Here is a 20,158-nt window from a genome sequence, read left to right on the forward strand (position 1 = left end):
AGGCCTCCCTGTCCATCACCAACTCCCGGAGTTCACCCAAACTCATGTGCATTGAGTCGGTGATGCCATCCAGCCTTCTCATCCTCTATCATCCCCTTCTCCTCCTGCCCCCAATCCCTCCCAGCATCAAGGTCTTTTCCAATAAGTCAACTCTTCGCATGAAGTGGCCAAAGTACTGGAGTTTCAGCTTTAGCATCAGTCCTTCCAATGAATACCCAGGACTGATCTCCTTCAGAATGGACTGGTTGGATCTCCTTGCAGTCCAAGGGACTCTCAAGGGTCTTCTCCAACACCACAGTTCAAAAGTATCAATTCTTCAGTGCTCAGCTTTCTTCACAGTCCAACTCTCACATCCATACATGACCACAGGAAAAAACCATAGCCTTGACTAGATGGACCTTTGTTGGCAAAGTAATATCTCTGCTTTTTAATTTGCTATCTAGTTTGGTCATAACTTTCCTTCCAAGGAGTAAGCGTCTTTTAATTTCATGGCTGCAGTCACCATCTGCCGTGATTTTGGAGCCCAAAAATATAAAGTCTGACACTGTTTCTACTGTTTCCCCATCTATTTCCCATGAAGTGATGGGACCAGATGCCATGATCTTCGTTTTCTGAGTGTTGAGCTTTAAGCCAACTTTTTCACTCTCCTCTTTCACTTTCATCAAGAGGCTTTTTAATTCCTCTTCACTTTCTGCCATAACGGTGGTGTCATCTGCATATCTGAGGTTATTGATATTTCTTCTACTGCTTAATATGATGTAAATGCTTTATAAATAGTTGTCAGCATGTGACAAGTTCAAATTTTGGTTTTTGGAAATTTTCGGATTTTCTCCCCTTGAATATTTTTGGTCTGCATGTGATTGAATCCTAGGATACAGAAACTACAGGTACAGAAGGATGACTGTACAGCAGTTGTATCTGTTTCTGTTAATCCCAAACTACTCACTCAACCTTATAAAACAGGAGAGTCCATATAAAAATGGAGACTTAGGGATTTCTCTGGCAAAGTCAGGCACTTTGATGACATGGGATCCACCTTCTTACATGGAGACAATGGACTGGAGCTAAACCCTGGGAGGTAAGATCTGAGTAAAGACCACAGCCTCCACCATCAGAGAAGCAAGAGCTGATTTGCCAAACGCACCATTTGCACCTTCTACCCTGTTTTTCTTAAAGGTGTAATTTGCATACAATGAAATGCACAAATCTTATTTGGTTCAATGGATTTGAACAGTGGTATATACTCATATGCTGCTGCTGCTAAGTCGCTTCAGTCATGTCCGACTCTGTGCGACCCCAGAGACGGCAGCCCACCAGACTCCCCCGTCCCTGGGATTCTCCAGGCAAGAACAGTGGAGTGGGTTGCCATTTCCTTCTCCAAGATACAGAAATTTTCTTCTCCCCAGAAAGTCCTCGGATCTCTTGACTTTGTCACCATAGATTCATCTTTCCTGTTCTTGAACTTCACATAAATGGAATCATAAGGTGTGTTTGTGCCTGGCATATTTCTGAGACTCATACATGGCTTTATGTCATTAGTTTGTCCTACTAAAAACAAATGTGTTTCTCCACAGAGTATTGTTACCTGAAAACTGAGCTTGCCTCTTGGTGGGTGTCGAGCCAGTAACCAAACCAAAGATAGGGAGAAGGAAGGATTTATTATTACTTGCAGCAAGTGGGGAGAACATAGGGATCTTTCCCAAAGCAGTGTTTCTCAGAACAGCAAAATTGGGGAAATTTTTAAGTTACGGCCACATGTATACTCACGAAGGGACTTAAGCAGAGGAGAATTCAGCATAGAATTGGGGCAAAGGGTGACAGGGTCCAAGCTTTATTAGTTGATGAGGTCAGGAGGGTCAACAACATCCTTCCACCCTCCACCCGGGTAGGGGCCTTAGTGTCTGCAGAATTCAAAGTTATATTATTATGTGTATCCCTGGAGGAGGAACCAGGACCCTGCCTTATCACTGCACCATTGTCTGATTGCCATTTCCCTGTTCATTTCTTTGTTCCTTTGTTGTTGTTTTCTGTCCCTAAGTCTTGTCCAACTCTGGGATCCTGTGGATGCCAGGCTTCCCTGTCTTTCACCATCTCCCTTTGTTCCCATAAAATTATCAATTACTGAGACCTGTTCAAGGGTGAGCATTATGGCCAAGCTTAGATCACAAAATGGCTTAGACCGAAAAGGGTTCTCTTCTGTCAGGAAAGCCATGCCTGGTTCTCTCTCTCCACTGAATCCCTACCTACCCTCTCTGCTTACAGTACAAAAGCATCACAATTTGTCCATTTTTCTGTTGATCAACACTGAGCTGTTTTTCCCCTTTGAGGCTATTGTGAGCAAGGCTGCTCTGAACATTTGTGTAAAGTCTTTGTGGAACTTATGCTTTCATTTCTCCTGATAAACAACTAAGAGTGGAATTGCTGGGTCATAGGCTTCCCTGGTGGCTCAGATGGTTTAAAAAAAAAAAAAAAATCTCCCTGCAATGCAGGAGACCTGGGTTTGGGAGGATCCCCTGGAAAAGAGAATGACAACCTACTCCAGTATTCTGGCCTGGAGAATTCCATGGACAGAGGAGGCTGGTGGGCTACAGTCCATGGGGTTGCAAAGAATCAGACAAGACTGAGCAACTGACACTTTCACTCCTTTCAGCCAGCCATTCCCCACCCCTCCCCACCTGTCAGTTCTCTGGAGAGAGACTGTCCAGCTCAGGAGACTCAGTGTGACGTGCAGGCCACTGTCGGCAGAGATTAGTCCTCAGAGATGGAAAGCCACTTCACGTGTGACCTGCATTAGGCCTGCAGGAAGGAAAGACCGATGTATGAGCACTAGTTTCCCCTTTCCACCTGGGACCAATTAAGGTGTCAGTTTGGGGATACTGGGCTCAGTATGGCTCAGTGCCAGGGCAATTAAAAATATATCATGGCTTCCCTCAAGCAAATTACTCAGTGATAAAAGTGGTGGAATGAACTAGAGAAGGGTAGAGATTGGAGAAGGAAATGGCAATCCACTCCAGTATTCTTGCCTGAAGGATCCCATGGACAGAGGAGCCTGGCGAGCTGCAGTCCATGGGTTCGCATAGAGTTGGACACGACAAAGCAACTAGGCAAGAGGGTAGGAATATGCTAACTTCATAAGAAACTTCCAAAATATTCCCCAAAGTGGTTGCACCACCTTCTCTCCTATTCTTTTTTAAAAAATATTTATTTGGCTGTGCAAGGTCTTAGTCGGGGCATGTGCAATGCTTAGTTGTGACATGTGGAATCCAGTTCCCAGACCAGCAATCAAACCAGGCCCCCTTGCGTTGGTGAAACAGTTTGGTGTCATTTCAGGGAGGGGCTCCTAAGAACTCCGGTACCATAGTTCTTTATGTCTCAGTGTAGAAAAGAATTGAGAGAGAGGCAAAGTGATAGATAAGCAGTGCTTTATTAGAATAGGATGCTTGTGAAGGTTACAAGTGGCCGACTGAGAAATGCTGCTCCCTAAGAATTGAGGTTACAGTTTCATAATCAAACGGAAAGTGGGAGGTGGCCGAAGAACTTGTTTGTCTTGCTTCCATCATCAACTCCTCCTTCAGGTTTGAGTTGGTCAGCCCAAGTTGGTCAAGCTAGTTCTACAAGTTATTGTGGGTAGTTCAGTGGTAAAGAGTCCTCCTACCAGTGCAGAAGACTCAGGAGTTGCTGGTTCAATCCCTGGGTCAAGACGATCCCCTGGAGAAGGAAATAGCAACCCATTCCAGTATTCTTGCGTGGAGAATCCCATGGACAGAGGAGCCTGGTGGGTTATATAGTCCATAGGGTCGCAAAGGTCAGACACAACTGAGTGACTAAGCAAGCATACCCATGGTCAAAATGTTGTTTTTCAAGTGTGCAGAGAGGTTATTTCAGGGGGTCATAAACTTACTGAGCTTACGGGGCAGTATGTGGGTTTCATGCCACCACTTTTTTTGTGGTGGGGGGAGGAACATGTCTCATGATCCTGCTGCATGGTTTTGTTGCTAAGCAAGTCAGCTTGGTTTCGTGGTTGAGCAAACCTACCCTCTTGAGCGATCATTAACTTACAGGGGTCTCTCATTTTTTTCTACTTACACTCCCCTCGTGGAATTAACTATTGAATCACCTACTTTGTCCCTATCTTTGAGAGGGCAGAGTCTCAGCCACTGAACCACCAGGGAAACCCCATCTTCTATTCTTTACAGTATCAAACAAGAGCCAAAGAAGCTGGACAATGAGAGAAACTGTAGGAAGTGAGGTTCCAGGGACCAGTGGGCGGCAATCAGCCCTCATAGATAAGTGACCATGAGGCTACAATTCTGGACACCTCATTTTTCCAAAACGATTGAAAAGTCTGGCCCTATTTGGCCTGTGTTCCCCCAGTTGGAGCTGAGCCGTGGCTGGGCCATAGCTCTCCCACCCACCACAGTGCCGTCTGGCTCTCTTGCTCATCTGTGTGCTTTGTAGCACTGTAACCACAGAACGTGCCCGTGATCCCCTAGACATGCCCCTACAAAGTCAGGACTGGACCTCGGGTTGATGGAGCCTGTTCTGCCTTTCTGGTGTTGAGTCTGCGGTCACAGGCTCAGGCTGTCCATTCCCCGGCGTCTATCCTCCAGTCCCCCTTCTCCGATTCCAGCTGTTCCTTCTGTCCATCTTTCCCTCTAGGCAGGCCCCCTGTTCATGCTGATGTCAGTCCAGTTGCTGAGTGTCTGTGCATCTAGGCCACCTCTGTCCACTGAGGTTGTTTCTAAGCCACGTCCACAGGCTCTGGAAGGAAATGCTCTGGGTTCAAATCCTGGTTCTGCCACTCACAGCTGGTGACCTGGGCACGCCACTCACCCATCTCTACCTCTGTCTTCTCATCAGTAAAATGGACATAACACTATCAGTCCAGGAGGCTTGTTGGAAAAACTAAGTGAGCAGAGATGTGGAAGAATTTAGAATGGGGCCTGGAGCATGTTGATTCTCACCATGCTTTCTGAACTGCTCTGAGCCAGGGGCTGCCCCCACCCAGGGCCCAGGTCAAGCGAAGGAGGCTGGAGGTGGCCTCTGTGGTGGAGGTGGTGGTGTATGGAGGGTGGGGGGGGCAGCCAGCACCCTGCTCTCGCCAGTGGCTGTCCTGCAGCTGTGTGGAATGGCCAGATCTTCAGATTATTATAGTAAACTGGGAAATCCAGAGTCATTCAATCTCTTGTTTTGCAAACGCTAGTAACTATCTTTTTTCTTAAAAAAAAAAAATTTTTTTTTGAATGCTCTGAGCATCCAGTGCAAGCCTTCCGCGGTCCCCTACTGCCTGTCCTGGTCTTGTGGGCCCCCAGCCACGGGCTCAGTCACTCCTGACAACTCCTCTGGGCTCCAGGCGCCTGCCTTTGTCCTGCCTCGGTCTGGAGAGCGCAGGGCAAAGGAATCGAACAAAGGTGGTCACTGTTACTGGTGCTGTCCAAGCGGTGGGGCCGCCGCGAGTGCCCTCCTGGGACTGTCCCTCTGTCCCCTGCGTCCCCTGCCAGCCTCTCCCCTCCCCCGCCTCCAGCTCGTCCCAAGCCCGCCTGTCCCCAGCGCGGAGGCGGGCCAGTGGCAGAGTGGGCGAGCGGGGCAGGACGCGCCCGGGGCGGCACCCGCTGCCCGCCCCCTCTGGTTGCCATGGGCCCCCCACCAGGTGAGGAGGTGGGGCCATGTGGGCGGGGCTCAGGTCAGCCCATCTTCCCCTCTGGGGCCTGCTCAGAGTTCAAGTTCAAGTTCAGGGTTGGGGCTGGCCCGGGGCCTCTCCTACCGCCCTGGGGGAGATCATTGACGCTTCCTCTAACCCCTGCAGTAAGCCCAGGCTGGAATTTGGAGTTTGACCTTCGAGGAGCCTCTCTCAGCAGGCGGGGCTGGAGGGAAGGCCACCGCTGTCCTTTCAAACTCTGGCTGCGAGGGAAAAGGAGCCCAGAAGGTTCTCCCTCCTCACGGCCAGCTCTGTCTCCTTCCGCCTCAGACGCCGCCGGTACCCAGGGCAGGTGGGCCTTGCATCCAGAGACAGGTAAGACTCCGTCCGCCACTCCCGCAGCCCCCAAACTGATACCCATTCTGCACACGGGGGGTGGGGGGTCAGCTACTCCGGGAACCGGAGACAGCACTGGCAAAGGACGGGGTGGGGGGCGCAGAGCTCCTCTCCTGGGAGAGGGCTGGTCCTGCCCTACGCACACGGATGGATGCAGCCCGAGCACCAGGCCATGCCGGGGTCCCAGATCCTCCACTTACCCGGTCTCAGGCTTCTGGGGTGAGCATTTCTCCTTATCTGTCAATTGACAGTGTGAGCCTCAGCGCAGCCCAGCCCACAGGTGTAGTGGACTCATGAGGCCCCAGGAGATAAGCAGGTGCGAAAATACCTACATAAACAGCGAAACACTGCCAGGGGGGGGGGGGGGGGGGGGGGGAGGGGCCACTGCCTGTGACTTCCATGCGGCTGCTGTTAACTGCAAGCAAATAGGAGTCACTGGTACATGGCAGGCACGTGCGGAGAGCTTTGCGTGGTGGACCGGAATGGCTGGCCCAGCCACCCTGACTCACAGCAGAGACCGAGACAGAAAGAAACGTGCCCAAGGCTGCACAGATAGTGAGCTGGTGAAGCTGAGACTCAGCTCCGACAGCTGCGAGCTTATCCACCAAGTCTGGTTTTCAAAAGGTGTCTTCATGACGATTCTGGGGAGCAGCTGGGAGAGATGTTCTCCTTCACCGAACATCTTGAGGATATGACTTTGGGTGGTGGTCGGTGAGGGGAGGGTGTCACAATTTTGTGTGTGTGTGTGTATCTTAATTCCCTGACCAGGGATTGAATCTGCGTCCCTTGTATTGGAAGCGTGTAGTCAACCACTGGACCGCCAGGACAGTCCCAAGCCGGGTCACAATTGCGAGTATACAGCAAAGGCTCAGAAAACCTCCCATTTGTTTTTTTTTTTTTTTTCCATTTGTTTGTTATACAAGTCTGCTCAGTGCATGGGGACTTCACAGGTGGCGCTAGTGGTAAAGAACCCACCTGCCGATGCAGGAGTCATAAGAGACCTGGGTCTGATCCCTGGGTCGGGAAGATTCCCCTGGAGGAGGGCATGGCAATCCACTCCAGTATTCTTGCTTGGAGAATCCCATGGACGGAGGAGCCTGGTGGGCTCTAGTCTACAGGGTCGCACAGTCAGGTATGACTGAAGTGACTTAGCACGCACGCATTGAGTGCCTGCTCAGAGGACACAATGTGAGCGAGACAGACAGAGCCCCTACCTTTGTGGAGCTTACAGTGCAGTGGGAACAAGTGGTAATGAAAGAATCGTACAAATCAAATGTCCTGCTAGATTCAACAGTGATGGGAAGTTGTGTTTCTTATGATGGCAAATCATCCAACTTAGACTGAAGCCAAGAGAAGACTGCTCTGGGGCTGTGACAGCAGGGTGCCATCTGAAGGATGAGTAGGAGTTCGCCAAGCCAAGAGTGTAGGGAAGAGCATGCCGGGTGGGAGGAACAGAATGGCAAAGACCCTGAGGCAGAACTAGCATCCTTGGGCTAGAAAAAAGGCCAGGGTGAGATGGGGCTGGCAGAGCAAGTCAGCAGGCACTGAGATGCTTTGAGCAGGAAAAGGAACCCATCTGATTTATGTTCAAAGATCTCTCTGGCTTCCACATGAAGGGAGTGGATTCCAAGGAAGCAAGAGTGGCACTGGGGAGGCAAGATTCTTCCTCTGCATTAGACACCAGTGATGGTGGTTTGAATGAAAGCAAGAGAAGTAAAGTGAGAGGAAATAGACGGAGTCTGGCTCTGCTTTGGACATACAACAGAATGGAGTCAGAGGTCAATTCTGGGAGACTGAGATTCTGGGAGTTGAACAAGAGACACTATAATGTCTTTTTTGGTATGTTTGCCAGGCCCAGCATCTTTGGTGCTTAGACACAGTACCTGGCATGTAAGATGTGCTCACAGGCCACTGGGTGAATGAATGAATGCAAGAATGAATGAATGCAAATTTGAATGAATGCAAGATTTGAGGATGACTCTCAGACTTCTGACCTGAGCAACAGAGTGGATGAAGTTGCCGTTTAGGGAGATGGAATGGACTGGAAGCCCTTGAAGATCACCATCTCTGTGCTGGATGAGTTACCTTTGAGATGATGGCTGAGACTCCATGAGAGATTCCATGCCGGCACTTGGATGGACAGGTCTGGGCTCAGAAGGTGCTCTTTTGATATCTGTTCTCTCTAGGAGTCATGAGACAAGGTCATCACTGAAGTGGGGAAGGGGCTGGAGAAGAAGCCTCACACCAGGGTCCCTTGCACTCATACCTGTTAACCCCACAGGGACTCTTTGTGGAAAGCTGTCAGGCCCTACTGTGCCCATGGTTTTCCTGCTAATGACCGGGGAGGCGGCTCTTTCTAACAGGAGGGGACAGTCCCAGCCTCTGCTTCAGCCCAGAGACCCCCAGAATCTGTCCTCTGGTCTCTTTCTAGAGACCTGTTCCTAACAAACTGTGTGGCATTAGCTGTCTGAGCAGGCCAGAAGTGGTCCTCCTTCCGTCTTCTCTTCCGCTGTTTGAGGCTCTGATGGCCCTGCTCAGCCTTTACAGTACTGACCCCCTTCCTCTGATGGGGCTGCCTCTACCGTCAGCATTTTGAATTTGAGCCAAATGCCAGGCTTATGGCTGAAGAGGGGCCGTTATCTTCACAGGGGAATGGAAGAAAAGGGTGTGAGGCGTTGCCGGCCCTGGGAGGTGCAGCCTGTGTGGGCCTGTGTGGTCACCTCTGCAATTTTCCCTGCTAAGGGTCCACGTGCCAAGCGGTAGTTGAGAACTTGCAGATCAAGCCCCGGTTGGAAGTCCCAGTTCAGTCATTTACCAGTGGCGTGACCTTGGGGCCCCAGCCTGGGCTTTCTATGGGGTTAACCAGAGACCCGACCTCTTAGGGGCACTATGTGCTTAAAATGAGATTCATACATGTAGAGGCCAGGATCCGCATGACCACAGAGTCCATGCTCTTTTTTTTTTTTTCTTTCTTTCTTTTAATGGTTTTACAAGAAGAATGTGTTGGGACTTCCCTGTCCAGAGGTTAAGACTCTGTGCTTCCACTGCAGGGGGCTTGGGTTCGATCCCTGGTCAGGGAACTAGGATCCTGCATGCTGCTCAGAGTAGCCAAAAAGTAAATATAAACAAATAAATGCTTAATGAAAAAAAAGAGGACGAGGTCAGACCTAGTAGGTCTGATCACATTCTATGATGAACTTGATTAATGCTTTTAGCAAAACTGTGACATAGGCCTGATTAATATCCCCATTTTATAGATGTGAAAACTGAGCCTCAGAGAAGTTATTTGCTCAAGATCACAGAGCTAGTGAGAGGTAGAGCTGGGATTTGAACCGGGCAATGCAGTTCTAACATCTTTACAAGTGATTGAAGTGCATCTATTTCCTAGGGAGTTTTTAAAAACTCCAATAATTAAAATTTGTAACTAGACATTCATTGTCATCTTAGAATTCTTCCCTGGTTTCTCTCTCCGTCCCTCTCATTCTCTGTCCCTGTAATGTGTTTGTTATTCTTCAGCAAATAGGCCTGCATCCTGGCAAAATAATTGGTATTATTTTCCCCATCAGCACGTATCCATATTTAACATACATGTATGGTTTTATGCTGTAAATCTTGTTTTGTTTGTCTCTTTTTCTTTCATTATGAAATGTTTCAGATGCACACACATCGTAAAGAATAATGTGGGGGAAAAAATAACGTAGCCCCACCAGTAGATGCACATAGAGGAGCCAGCCTAAGAAACCCAAATGCAGTGAAGACAGTCAGAGCCCCCACCCTGCTGTGGGGATGCTTGCCCATCTTTGCCTAGCATTGGGGCTCGGAAAATTTCCACATCTGCTTTGGCAAGTTATGTAAGCGGCCAGAAGGAAAGCATTGAGCAGCCATCTCTGCTTGCTGAATTTCCTCTGTTCTTGGGCCAGTTGGCAGCTGTAAGGGCAGGGTGTTCTTGCAAACAGGGCTGTTGTTAGAGTGCCTGCTTTGCATAGACTCCTGTTAACCCTGGCCTCCCACAGGGTGATTCTGTCCTTGGAAGTGAAGCCCTCCGGGTCAGTGCAGAGGGTAGCTCTGGGCATGCAAGGGGCTGCAGAGGGCTGGGTGAGATCTCGCGAGGTCGGGGAATGGGTGAGATCTCGCGAGGTCGGGGACTGGGTGAGATCTCGCGAGGATGGGGGCCAGCTACCCTGTCATCACCGCTTTGTCCCCTGGGCCTAGCACAGAGCCTGGCACACAGCTGCTGCCTAATAAATGTTTGTGGCAAAGATTCAAGTAGATGGAGGGACGGAGGGGAGGATAGAAAGAAGGAGAGTAGGGCAGAGAGGAAAAAAGAGACAAGTCAGTATAGGGTTAAAATGAGCTTCAATTCAGGACCTGAGTTCGAATCCCACCTCTGCACTTCCTGTGACCCAGAGGCCAGTGGCACAGCCGTGACCTGAACCCAGCTCACTCTTACTTCACGGTGGCTCCATTTCCCACCTGTAAAATGAAAGTATAACCTGGGTGGCCCAGTGGTAAAGAATCTGCTTGCCAATGCAAGAGACTGGGTTCAATCCCTGGGTTGGGAAGATCCCTTGGAGAAGGAAATGGCAACTCGCTCCAGTATTCTTGACTGGGAAATCCCACGGACAGAGGAGCCTGGTGGGCTACAGTCCAGGGGGTCACAAGGAGTCAGACACAACTCAGACTGAACAATAGCAACAAGTGTGTTTGCCTCACCGGGCTGACCAGGATGAGTAAGAGGACCAATGCAAACTGAGTTCCAGCCCCGCAACTTCAATAAATAGCTTTAGAGATGATCCCTGTTACAGTGGCTTTGCTGTACGAGGGCATGTGCAGGGCTCCCCTGGGACATGTGGCCAAGGCTTCAGCACTTGGGTTCTGCAGCCTCTCTGGTCCATGTGGCTAGATCCTATTCCCATCCTGAAGAAAGCTGTACATCCTGGCTACCGGCAGGGCCCCACCTCCCTGGGACTCGAGAAGAGCCTGGAGTCAGTGCCAGCCTGCCCAGAGCCGGTGATGAATGGCTTGTTTATCTGCTCCTGCCCCTCTCGGTGCCTGGCAGGCAGAGGCCTGGAAGGGGCAGCTGGGAGCCAGGCTGTGGACGGGGGAGGGCTGGCTCACCATTCTGTCTAATGCCCCTGCTTCCTTCCTCCCTTTCAGACCTGCGGAGTTCTAGGACAAGCCGGCCCACTCTCCAGTTCAATATAAATTTCCACCTTAAGCTGCTTCCTCCACTCTTAGTCCTCATCTTCTTCAAGTCCCCAGTTTTGGAAGCAGCAGGGTATTTGAAAGCAGTTGAAGTGTTTGAAAATGCAGGCTCTGCACCCTCCTATGCTGTTGGTGGGAATATAAATTGGTGTAACCACTATGGAGAACAGTATGGAGTTTCCTCAAAAAGCTAGAGTTAACATATGATCCAGAAATCCCACTCCTGGGCATGTACTCAGAGAAAACTCGAATTCAGAAGGATGCATGCAATATTCATAGCAGCTCTGTTTACAGTAGCCAAGACACAGAAGTGTCTATCAACAGAGTGGATAAAGAAAATGTGGTACATATATACACAGTGGAATACTACTCAGCCATAAAAAAGAATGAAATAATACCATTTGCAGCAACATGGGGGGACCTAGGAATGATCATACCAAGTGAAGTAAATCAAAGAACACTTACAGGTGGAATCTAAAAAAAAAAATGAACAAATTAATCTACATATGAAACAGAAACAGACACAGACATAGAAAACAAACTTATGATTACCAAAGGGAAAAGAGGAGAGATGAATTAAGAGTTTAAGATTAGTAGATATACTACTGTATATAAAACAGACAATCCACAAGGGCCTACTGTATTGAGCTATATTCAATATCTTGGCGTGACCTATAATGGAAAAGAATCTGAAAAAGGATATATATCACTTTGCTGCACACCAGAAACTAACACAATATTGTAAATCAGCTATATTTTAATAATAATATATTTTTAAAAAGGATGGTCAGGGAATTCCCTGATAGTCCAGTGGTTAGGACTCCATGCTTTCACTGCTGAGGATGAGGGTTCAAACTAAAATCCCACAAACTGCATAGTCAAAAAAAAATTTGAAAAAAATAAAACACATTAAAAAAAAAACCAAAAAACACACAGTTCTGCAATCAGATCTGGAATTGAGCCCTGCCTTGGGCACTCAGTCACGCGACACCTCTTCCTTGTCTGTGGAGTGGCGGTAAGAACACTGCTTATCCAAGAAGCGCTTCACCCTCAAGTCAGACCTTAAGGACCATCTAGCCCCCTTGTTTTCAAGCCTCCAAATCTGCCTCCAGGTTAGAGCCTCCTTCCTGAATCTCTGCTTCCACCCTTGGGAGCTCTCCGGCACAGTCTTCCCTTCCCACTTTCTCCTTGCAAGTTTTCTGGTTCAGTTAGGTTATTACCATCCCATTGGACTGACGACAATGATCATAAAACCTAAGCTTGACTGAGGCAGGGAGGGCTGAGGGATGACCTGGGGTGGAATTTGGGCTTCTGCTGCATACTCCTGCCTTCAAGCCGGGTCAGTGAGTTGGGTTTGCCTGATACTGGCTGGTCCATCTTCCTTCCTTCCCTCCTTCTCTTGTTTGTCCATTTTTGGATCAGTGTTATGGATCAGTGCTTGTTTGGATATTCTCACAGGTCTGAGAAGCTGTGAGCATCCTCTCAACAGAAGAGCAAGGCCCGGGCCCAAGGAGAGAAATTCAATACTGCACTTGCTGTGGGAAGGGATGTTAAAGGTTATTGAGCGCCCCCCTGAGGCATCTTCTCTAAATGAATGTCTCTAGTCTCCTCCTGGGTTCTAAGGCAGTGCTTTTCAACACAGGGGACATTTGTGGCTGCCGCAGCTGTGGAGAGGTGCTGCTGGCCTCGAGTGGGTGGCTCCCAGGGATGCTGCTGAACGTCTACAATGCGCCAGGCAGCTCCCCCATAACAAGGAATTACGAGATCCAAAATGCCAATAGTGTTGCAAATGAAAAGCCTTGCTTTAAGAACCAGGAATGTGTCACCCGGGTGACCAGGCTACTCCACCTTTGGGCACCTCTGGTTAGCAGGAGATGGCTCCCCAGCTCTTCCCCTCTCTCAGTTAATCTCCAGGTTCTCTCAGTTCTGTGGCTTCCCTGGTGGCTCAGCTGGTAAAGAATCCGCCTGCAATGCAGGAGACCCCGGTTTGACTCCTGGGTCCGGAAGATCCCTTGGAAAATGGCTAGGCTACCCACTCCAGTATTCTTGGGCTTCCCTGGTGGCTCAGATGTTAAAGAATATCCCCACAATATAGGAGACGTGGGTTCAATCCCTGGGTTGGGAAGATCCCATGGAGGAGGTCATGGCAACCCACTGCAGTATTCATGCCTGGAGAATTCCATGGACAGAGGAGCCTGGTGGGCTATATAGTCTGTAGGGTCGAAAAGAGTCAGACACGACTGAGCGACTAAGCACAGCACAGCATGCAGAACCTATCTGCAGTTTGCACAAAACACTGTTCTGGGTTTTCTTTTACATTAAAATCACAGACAACTATATTCTATATCTTATAATAACCTATAATGGAAAAGAATCTGAAAATATTTATCACTTTGCTATATACCTGAAACTAACAACATTGTAAATGAACTGTACTCAATTTTTTTTTAATGGTTTAAAAAATGTACCGGCTTTTTATTTTATCGAGGCTGTCTCTGATATTTCTCAGAGGGCTCTATCTTAAGTTAAAAACATGGTATATCATGGGAGTTGTTTGGATTTCTTTATAACATTTAAAATCACAAAGCATTTTTTTTTTCAGATTTAAACATGGTTAAATCTGGTTTTCCTCTGTAGAGTCATATTTTATTCTGTGCTTCTGGAATCAAATGGATTCCAGTTTTCTTATTTCTCTTAAATTCAAAGCTTACTCAGTGTAATAGGTAAAAGGATCTGACTCCCCCTTTGCGTCAGATGGAGCAGTTATATGTTGAATTTTCCATCATTTTAACCATAAATTGCTGTTCTTTTATTTCTCTTTTATAATAGAGCTTTATATTGATTTTTAAAAATGTGTGTAGATAGGTAACATTATCTATGAGTTTCATTTCAGTATTCAGTAAAAAGAGTATTATAAAATATTTGTTATAGAAACAGGAGATAATATCTGAAGATGATGATATCTGCTTTCTGTAGAAAGAAAACTACTGACCTTACAGAATCCTTTGAATGACATCAAAGAGCTGGTTTAATGCCTTCATAGATAATGAGCCTCACTGCCCACTTCCCTGCTCCCAATCTTAATCCTCAGGAAAGAATCTGATGGTTCCTGAAGCATGACATGCTTATTCACATCTTAATGTCTGTGGATACTGTTGCCTTAGCCTGGAATGTACCCGATCCCTGCTCATGGCATGTAGGACCACCTATGCATGCTTCAAAACCCAGCTCATATACTGTCATCTGTTTTCCTCCATGTAAAATTAGGTGGTCTTTGCCTCACTGCCTATTGTAGAAAATTAGTAATAGTAATAATAGCAGCTATAATTTACTGAGCACAACTGTGTGTGGCATTGTTCTCCACACTTCACAGGTGCTAGATCACAACAGTCTGTGAAATATAACCTCTTATTGTCCCATTTTCAGATGGGAATGCAAAGAACTAGAGAAGTTAGGGAATTTGTCCAAGCTCTCGGGGCCAATAAGGGGTGGAGCCAACTGGATGACTCTTAGGCTTGAATCCTTAATATGTCTGTCATTATACACACCCACTCGTATGAAACATCATATTGTGTTATTATCTATGAGTTGAGTTACCCCATTATTGGGCTGCCTACTTTGCAAGGTTATAAACACTTAGGATGATGCCTGTCATGTAGGAGGTGCTATATAAATGTTTATTAAATAAACACATTTCAACTTCCCTGCTGGTCCAGTGGCTGAGAATCCACCTTCCAATGCATGGACACAGGTTCCATTCCTGGTCCTGGAAAATTCCACGGGGCAACTAAGCCTGTGGGCCACAACTACCGAGCCTGTGCTCTAGTGGCTGCGAGCCACAAATACTGAAGCCTGCGCACTCTAGAGCCGGTGCTCTGTGACAAGAAAAGCGAAAAGAAAAGCGAAAGCGACCACAGTGAAAAAACCATGCACTGAGAGGAGAGAAAGCTCACTCGCAACAACAAAGACCCAGTGCAGCCAAAATAAAAAATAAGCACAAATTTAAAAATAAATAAACATACACATTTTATGGGCATATCCAGCAGTGACACAAGATAGTATTGACTGGCTGAGCCTTAGACAAAATTGCTGGCTTGACTTTCACCTGGCTGCAAGGTATCAGGAAAACAGACTGACTCGGGTGTCCTGTTTTTCTCTCACTCCTGGATACGTGGAAGAGGGTGGTGAGACATCTATATTACTTAAGCTGTTTATTTTCCTTTGTATTTTGCCAAGTGAGCAGTGGGGCTGGTGAACATTAACTGTAGATTGGATGTGACTTCCTTGTAAATATTGGGTGAATGAGAGAGAGAACGGATGGATTTGCCTTCCCGAGGTCTGTCTCCATCACACATCCTTCCACATGTGTCTTCCTGCTTGATTGCCCAAGGAGGCAGTTACAGAGAGGGCGAGAAGAGTGGCACCGGGTCCTGGCATGTGACACACATTTGCACTTCCACAGCGTTGCAAGAGTTCGTTCAGGACCATGGAGAGCAGCACCAGCAGCCCTCCACTCACACAGTCAGATCCCCTGGAGGCGTTTCCCCGGAGGACGCTGGAAGCAGGTGACATCGCAGTGCTGACTCTGTATTTCCTCTTCGTCCTGGCTGTTGGACTATGGGTAAGTCAAGTCAGAGGGAGAGACTGGCTCAAGGCCTTACAGTAAGTACAACTTGATTCTTTTCTATTTTTATCTTTGGCTGCACTGCATGGCTTGTGGGTTCTTAGGTCCCCAACCAGGGATCACATCCATGCCCCGTGCAGTGAAAGTGTGGAGTCTTAACTGCTGGACCACCAGGGAAGTCCTAAGAGTCAGGTTTTCAAGTCAGACAGGATTGGGATCAGGATTAGGGAGTACAGGCAGAGCTAGAATAAGGGTTAGAGTTGCTGGGAATCTGTATTTTCACAAGAGAATCAGGAGACTCTGATGTAGTACTGGTTTGGGGAGCCCCGGATTTAGATGATCCCTTTTAGCACAAGGAGTTCTTTACTCTTGGAAAATACTTCCTGTGTCAAGATTCAGCAGGAATGAGCTGAAGTGTCTGTTTGCTATAGTAAGATCTTTTGCAGGGATGAAAAGATATCATTTCATGTCATCTCCCATCCAGAAAGATTCCTCTTACCAATATCTGCACCCAGAGCTGGGAGAAGTTACAACTTATCATTTAGTGGTTTAAATGTCTCTGTTAAAGTACCTTTAGGGCCAAGAAGCTCACTCCTAAAGAGCTCTGAAATCAGGCTGACCTGGGTTTGAGTTCTCAGTCTTCCTCTCTGTAGAAATATGGCACTAGATAAGGGACTACTTCTGAGCCTTGGTTTGTTCATGTATTAGATTGGCTTGATGACATCAACCTCATAGAAACTGAAAGTGAAATTTGCTCAGTCCAACTCTTTGTGACCCCATGGACTGTAGACTGCTAGGTTCCTCTGTCCATGGAATTCTCCAGGCAAGAATACTGGAGTGGGTTGCCATTCCCTCCTCCAAGGGATCTTCCCAACCCAGGGATGGAACCTGGGTCTCCTGCATTGCAGGCAAATTCTTTACCATCTGAGACACCAGGGAGGCTCTCACAGGAGTTGGTGAAGATTAAAATGAGATGATGCTTCAAAATGCTTACTGCAGAGCCTGGCACATTGTGAGTGACTGAATGAAAGTCACTCAGTCATGTCCGACTCTTTGCAATCCCCTGGACTGTAACCTCCAGGTTCCTTTGTCCATGGAATTTTCCAGGCAAGAACACTGGAGTGGGTTGCCACTTTTTCACAGGATCTTCCCGATGCAGGGGATAGAACCTGGGTTTCCTGCACTGCAGGCAGATTCTTTACCGTCTGAGTCACCAGGGCAGCCCCCTGGTACATAGTACTGATACTCAATAAATGACATCCACTGTGGGCTGTCACAGACAAACCATGGTCTAAAACTCAGATGTCTAGGGGCACCTAGTAGGTTATTATACATGTGTGAGGCAGGGAGTTGTAGGGGTTGTTGACCTGAATAGTTTGCCTCCTCTAAGGGATTCGGATGAAAATCTTAAAAATCAGACATCAAACATGGACTTCCATGGTGGACCAGCAGTTAAGAATTTTCCTTCAAATGCAGGGAACACAGGTTCGATCGCTGGTAGGGGAACTAAGATCCCACCTGCTGTGGGGGGCTACGTCCATGCACCGCAACTACTGAGCCCACGTGCCACAACCAGAGAGAAACCTGGGTGCCACAACCAAAACTCCACACAGCCAGAAACAAATAAATAAGTAGCTATTAAAAGACAGACCATGGGCCAAACAAAACATATCTGATCTAAAAAGTACAAGCTAAAAAGAAGTAAAATGACTTCCCTGGCTGGGTGTGAGTTCCATCCTTGGTCAGGGAGCTAAGATTCCACATGCCTCATGGTCAAAAAACCAAACAGACAAACAAACAAACAAAAAACCCCACATAAAACAGAAGCAATATTGAAACAAATTTAATACAGAATTTAAAAAATGATCTGCATCAAAAAACAATCTTAAGAAGAAAACCAAAAAGAACAAAAAAGTAGAATCACAGATATAGAGAAGAAACTAGCGGTTATCAGTGGGGAGAGGGGAGGAGAAATACAGGAGTAGGGCATTAAGAGGTACAAACTATTATGCATAAAATAAGCTGCAAGAATATATTGCACAATACAGAGGATATAGCCAGTATTCTTTAACTATAAATGGAGTATAGCCTTTAAAAATTGTAAATCACCTATAACTTATATAATATCATCATCACCTATTCTTTTTTTTTGAAGGACCTGAGAGGCTTTTTTTTTAGTTTAAATCTTTTAATTTTGGGACCTCACCACAGTGCATGTGGGATCTTAGTTCCCTAACTAGGGAAGTAGAAGAAAAGAGTCTTAGCCTCTGAAACACCAGGAAAGTCCCTCACTTAAAAAAAAAAAAAATTACAGTTAAGGGACTTTCCTGGTGGTCCAGTGGTTAGCACTCCATGCTTTCACTGTCGAGGGCCCAGGTTCCATCCCTCGTTGGAGAACTTAAATCCCACAAGCTGCATGGTGCAAAAAATAGTGAAGTAAGATATTTCATGCAAATAATGGCCATGGGAAGTATTGCTCAGGGACTCTTACAAAAACAAACAAAAACCCAAACCAAACAAACCCCCAAATATATTTGATGTCTGGATCTGGCCTGCTGGACTCCCAGGTTATACTCTGGGACTAGACTATCTGGGGTGCCTCTGATTGCTAACGTTTCCTTTACCCACTGCTCTTCTCTGTTTCAGTCCACGGTGAAGACCACAAGAGACACCGTGAAAGGCTACTTTCTAGCTGGAGGCAACATGCAGTGGTGGCCAGTAAGTAGTCTTTGGTTCAATTAAAAGACCCTTCAAGTCCCGATACTCTGTCTAGCCTTTGCTTTCTCAGGACTCTCTGGTGCCATGTTGTCCGGAAGTCACAGTCAAAACTAGAGAAAACTTAGCTCCAACTCTAAATTGTCTGAACAAAAAGAATCCATCAGCTCACCCAAGGGAAAAACCTAGAGTTGGTCTAGTTTCAGGTATGGCAAGGTATAGAGGCTCAAGTGATCATTGGGACCTGGTTTCTCCCTCTGTTTACCCCATCTATCTGTCTGTCTATCTGTCTTTCTATTAATATCTATCTCTCTATCTGCCTGTCTATCTGATGGCTCAGAGGATAAAGAATCCACCTGCAATGCAGGAGACACAGAAGATGTGGGTTCGATCCCTGGGTTGGGAAGATCCCCTGGAGGAGGAAATGGCACCCACTCCAGGATTCTTGCCTGGGAAAATCCCACAGAGGAGCCTGGTGGACTACAGTCCATAGGGTTGGGAAGAGTCAGACACAGGGCTGAGGGATGAAGCACACACATTTATCCATCTATCCATCATTTGTCTATCACCTATCTATCTCTGTCAGCTTCTCCTCTTCTGGAAGGGTGCCATTCACAAACAAGCTCAACTTCATGTCAGCAAGCTCAACTTCATGGCCACTGCTCCAGACTTTCCATCCTCTCTGTCTCCAGCCTAGCAGGGGAAAAGCACCTGCCTCCATGGCAGAATCCCTGGAAAATATGTGTCCCAGGCCCATCTCTGTGTTAGTCACTGTGACCAAGGTAGTTAGCTGTGTTAGGTAACTCAAGCCTGGGTCACATACTCACAGCCTTATCTGGAGGGCATGGAGCCTGCTCTGAGGCATATGTGATGAGAAATAAGAAGGGCTAGACCCTGAAGGACAGCTGGAGACCATTACTGAGATAAGGTGGAAAGAATGTTGAGAAGCCAAATAACAAATACAACAGCCCAGTTAGTATTCTCTATTCAAGGGGAGCGAAAGGCATTGCTAAATACATTGTTGTTGTTGTTCAGTCATTCAGTCATGTCCTGCTCTTTGTGAGCCCATAGACTGCAGCAGGCCTGGCTTCCCTATCCTTCACCATCTCCTGGAACCCGCTCAAACTCATGTGTGTTGTCAGTGATGCCATCCACCCATCTCATCCTCTGTCCCCTTCTCCTCCTGCCTTCAATCTTTTCCAGCATCATTTAAGGTCTTTTCTAAAGAGCTGGCTCTTCGCATCAGGTGGCCAAAGTATTGGAGCTTCGGCTTCAGCATCACTCTTTCCAATGAATATTCAGGATTAGTTTCCTTTAGGATTGACTGGTTTGGTCTTTTGCAGTCCAAGGGACTCTTGAGAGTTTTCTCCAACACCACAGTTCAAAAGTGTCAATTCTTCGGTACTCAGTCTTCTTTATGGTCCAACTCTCACATCCATACATGACTACTGGAAAAACCCTAGCTTTAACTAGATGGACCTTTGTTGGCAAAGTAATGTCTTTCCTTTTTAATGCACTGTCTAGGTTCGTCATAACTTTTCTTCTAAGGAGCAAGCATCTTTTAATTTCATGGCTGCAGT

General features: G+C 47.2%; 1 protein-coding gene across 1 annotated transcript in view; it reads left to right on the top strand.

The window, feature by feature from the left end:
- The first annotated feature begins 5,755 nt into the window (after positions 1-5,755).
- SLC5A11 (solute carrier family 5 member 11) overlaps positions 5,756-20,158 on the top strand; it is a 59,515-nt gene continuing 45,112 nt past the window's right edge. Inside the window, exons 1-3 of the mRNA XM_040258050.1 lie at positions 5,756-6,013; positions 15,702-15,860; positions 18,510-18,581. Of these exons, the coding sequence (XP_040113984.1) occupies positions 15,726-15,860; positions 18,510-18,581 (207 nt within the window). The 5' untranslated portion in view covers positions 5,756-6,013; positions 15,702-15,725. The remainder of the gene's footprint in view (positions 6,014-15,701; positions 15,861-18,509; positions 18,582-20,158) is intronic.

The sequence above is a fragment of the Oryx dammah genome, unplaced genomic scaffold, assembly GCF_014754425.2.
Source record: "Oryx dammah isolate SB20612 unplaced genomic scaffold, SCBI_Odam_1.1 HiC_scaffold_2, whole genome shotgun sequence".
Taxonomy (NCBI): domain Eukaryota; kingdom Metazoa; phylum Chordata; class Mammalia; order Artiodactyla; family Bovidae; genus Oryx; species Oryx dammah.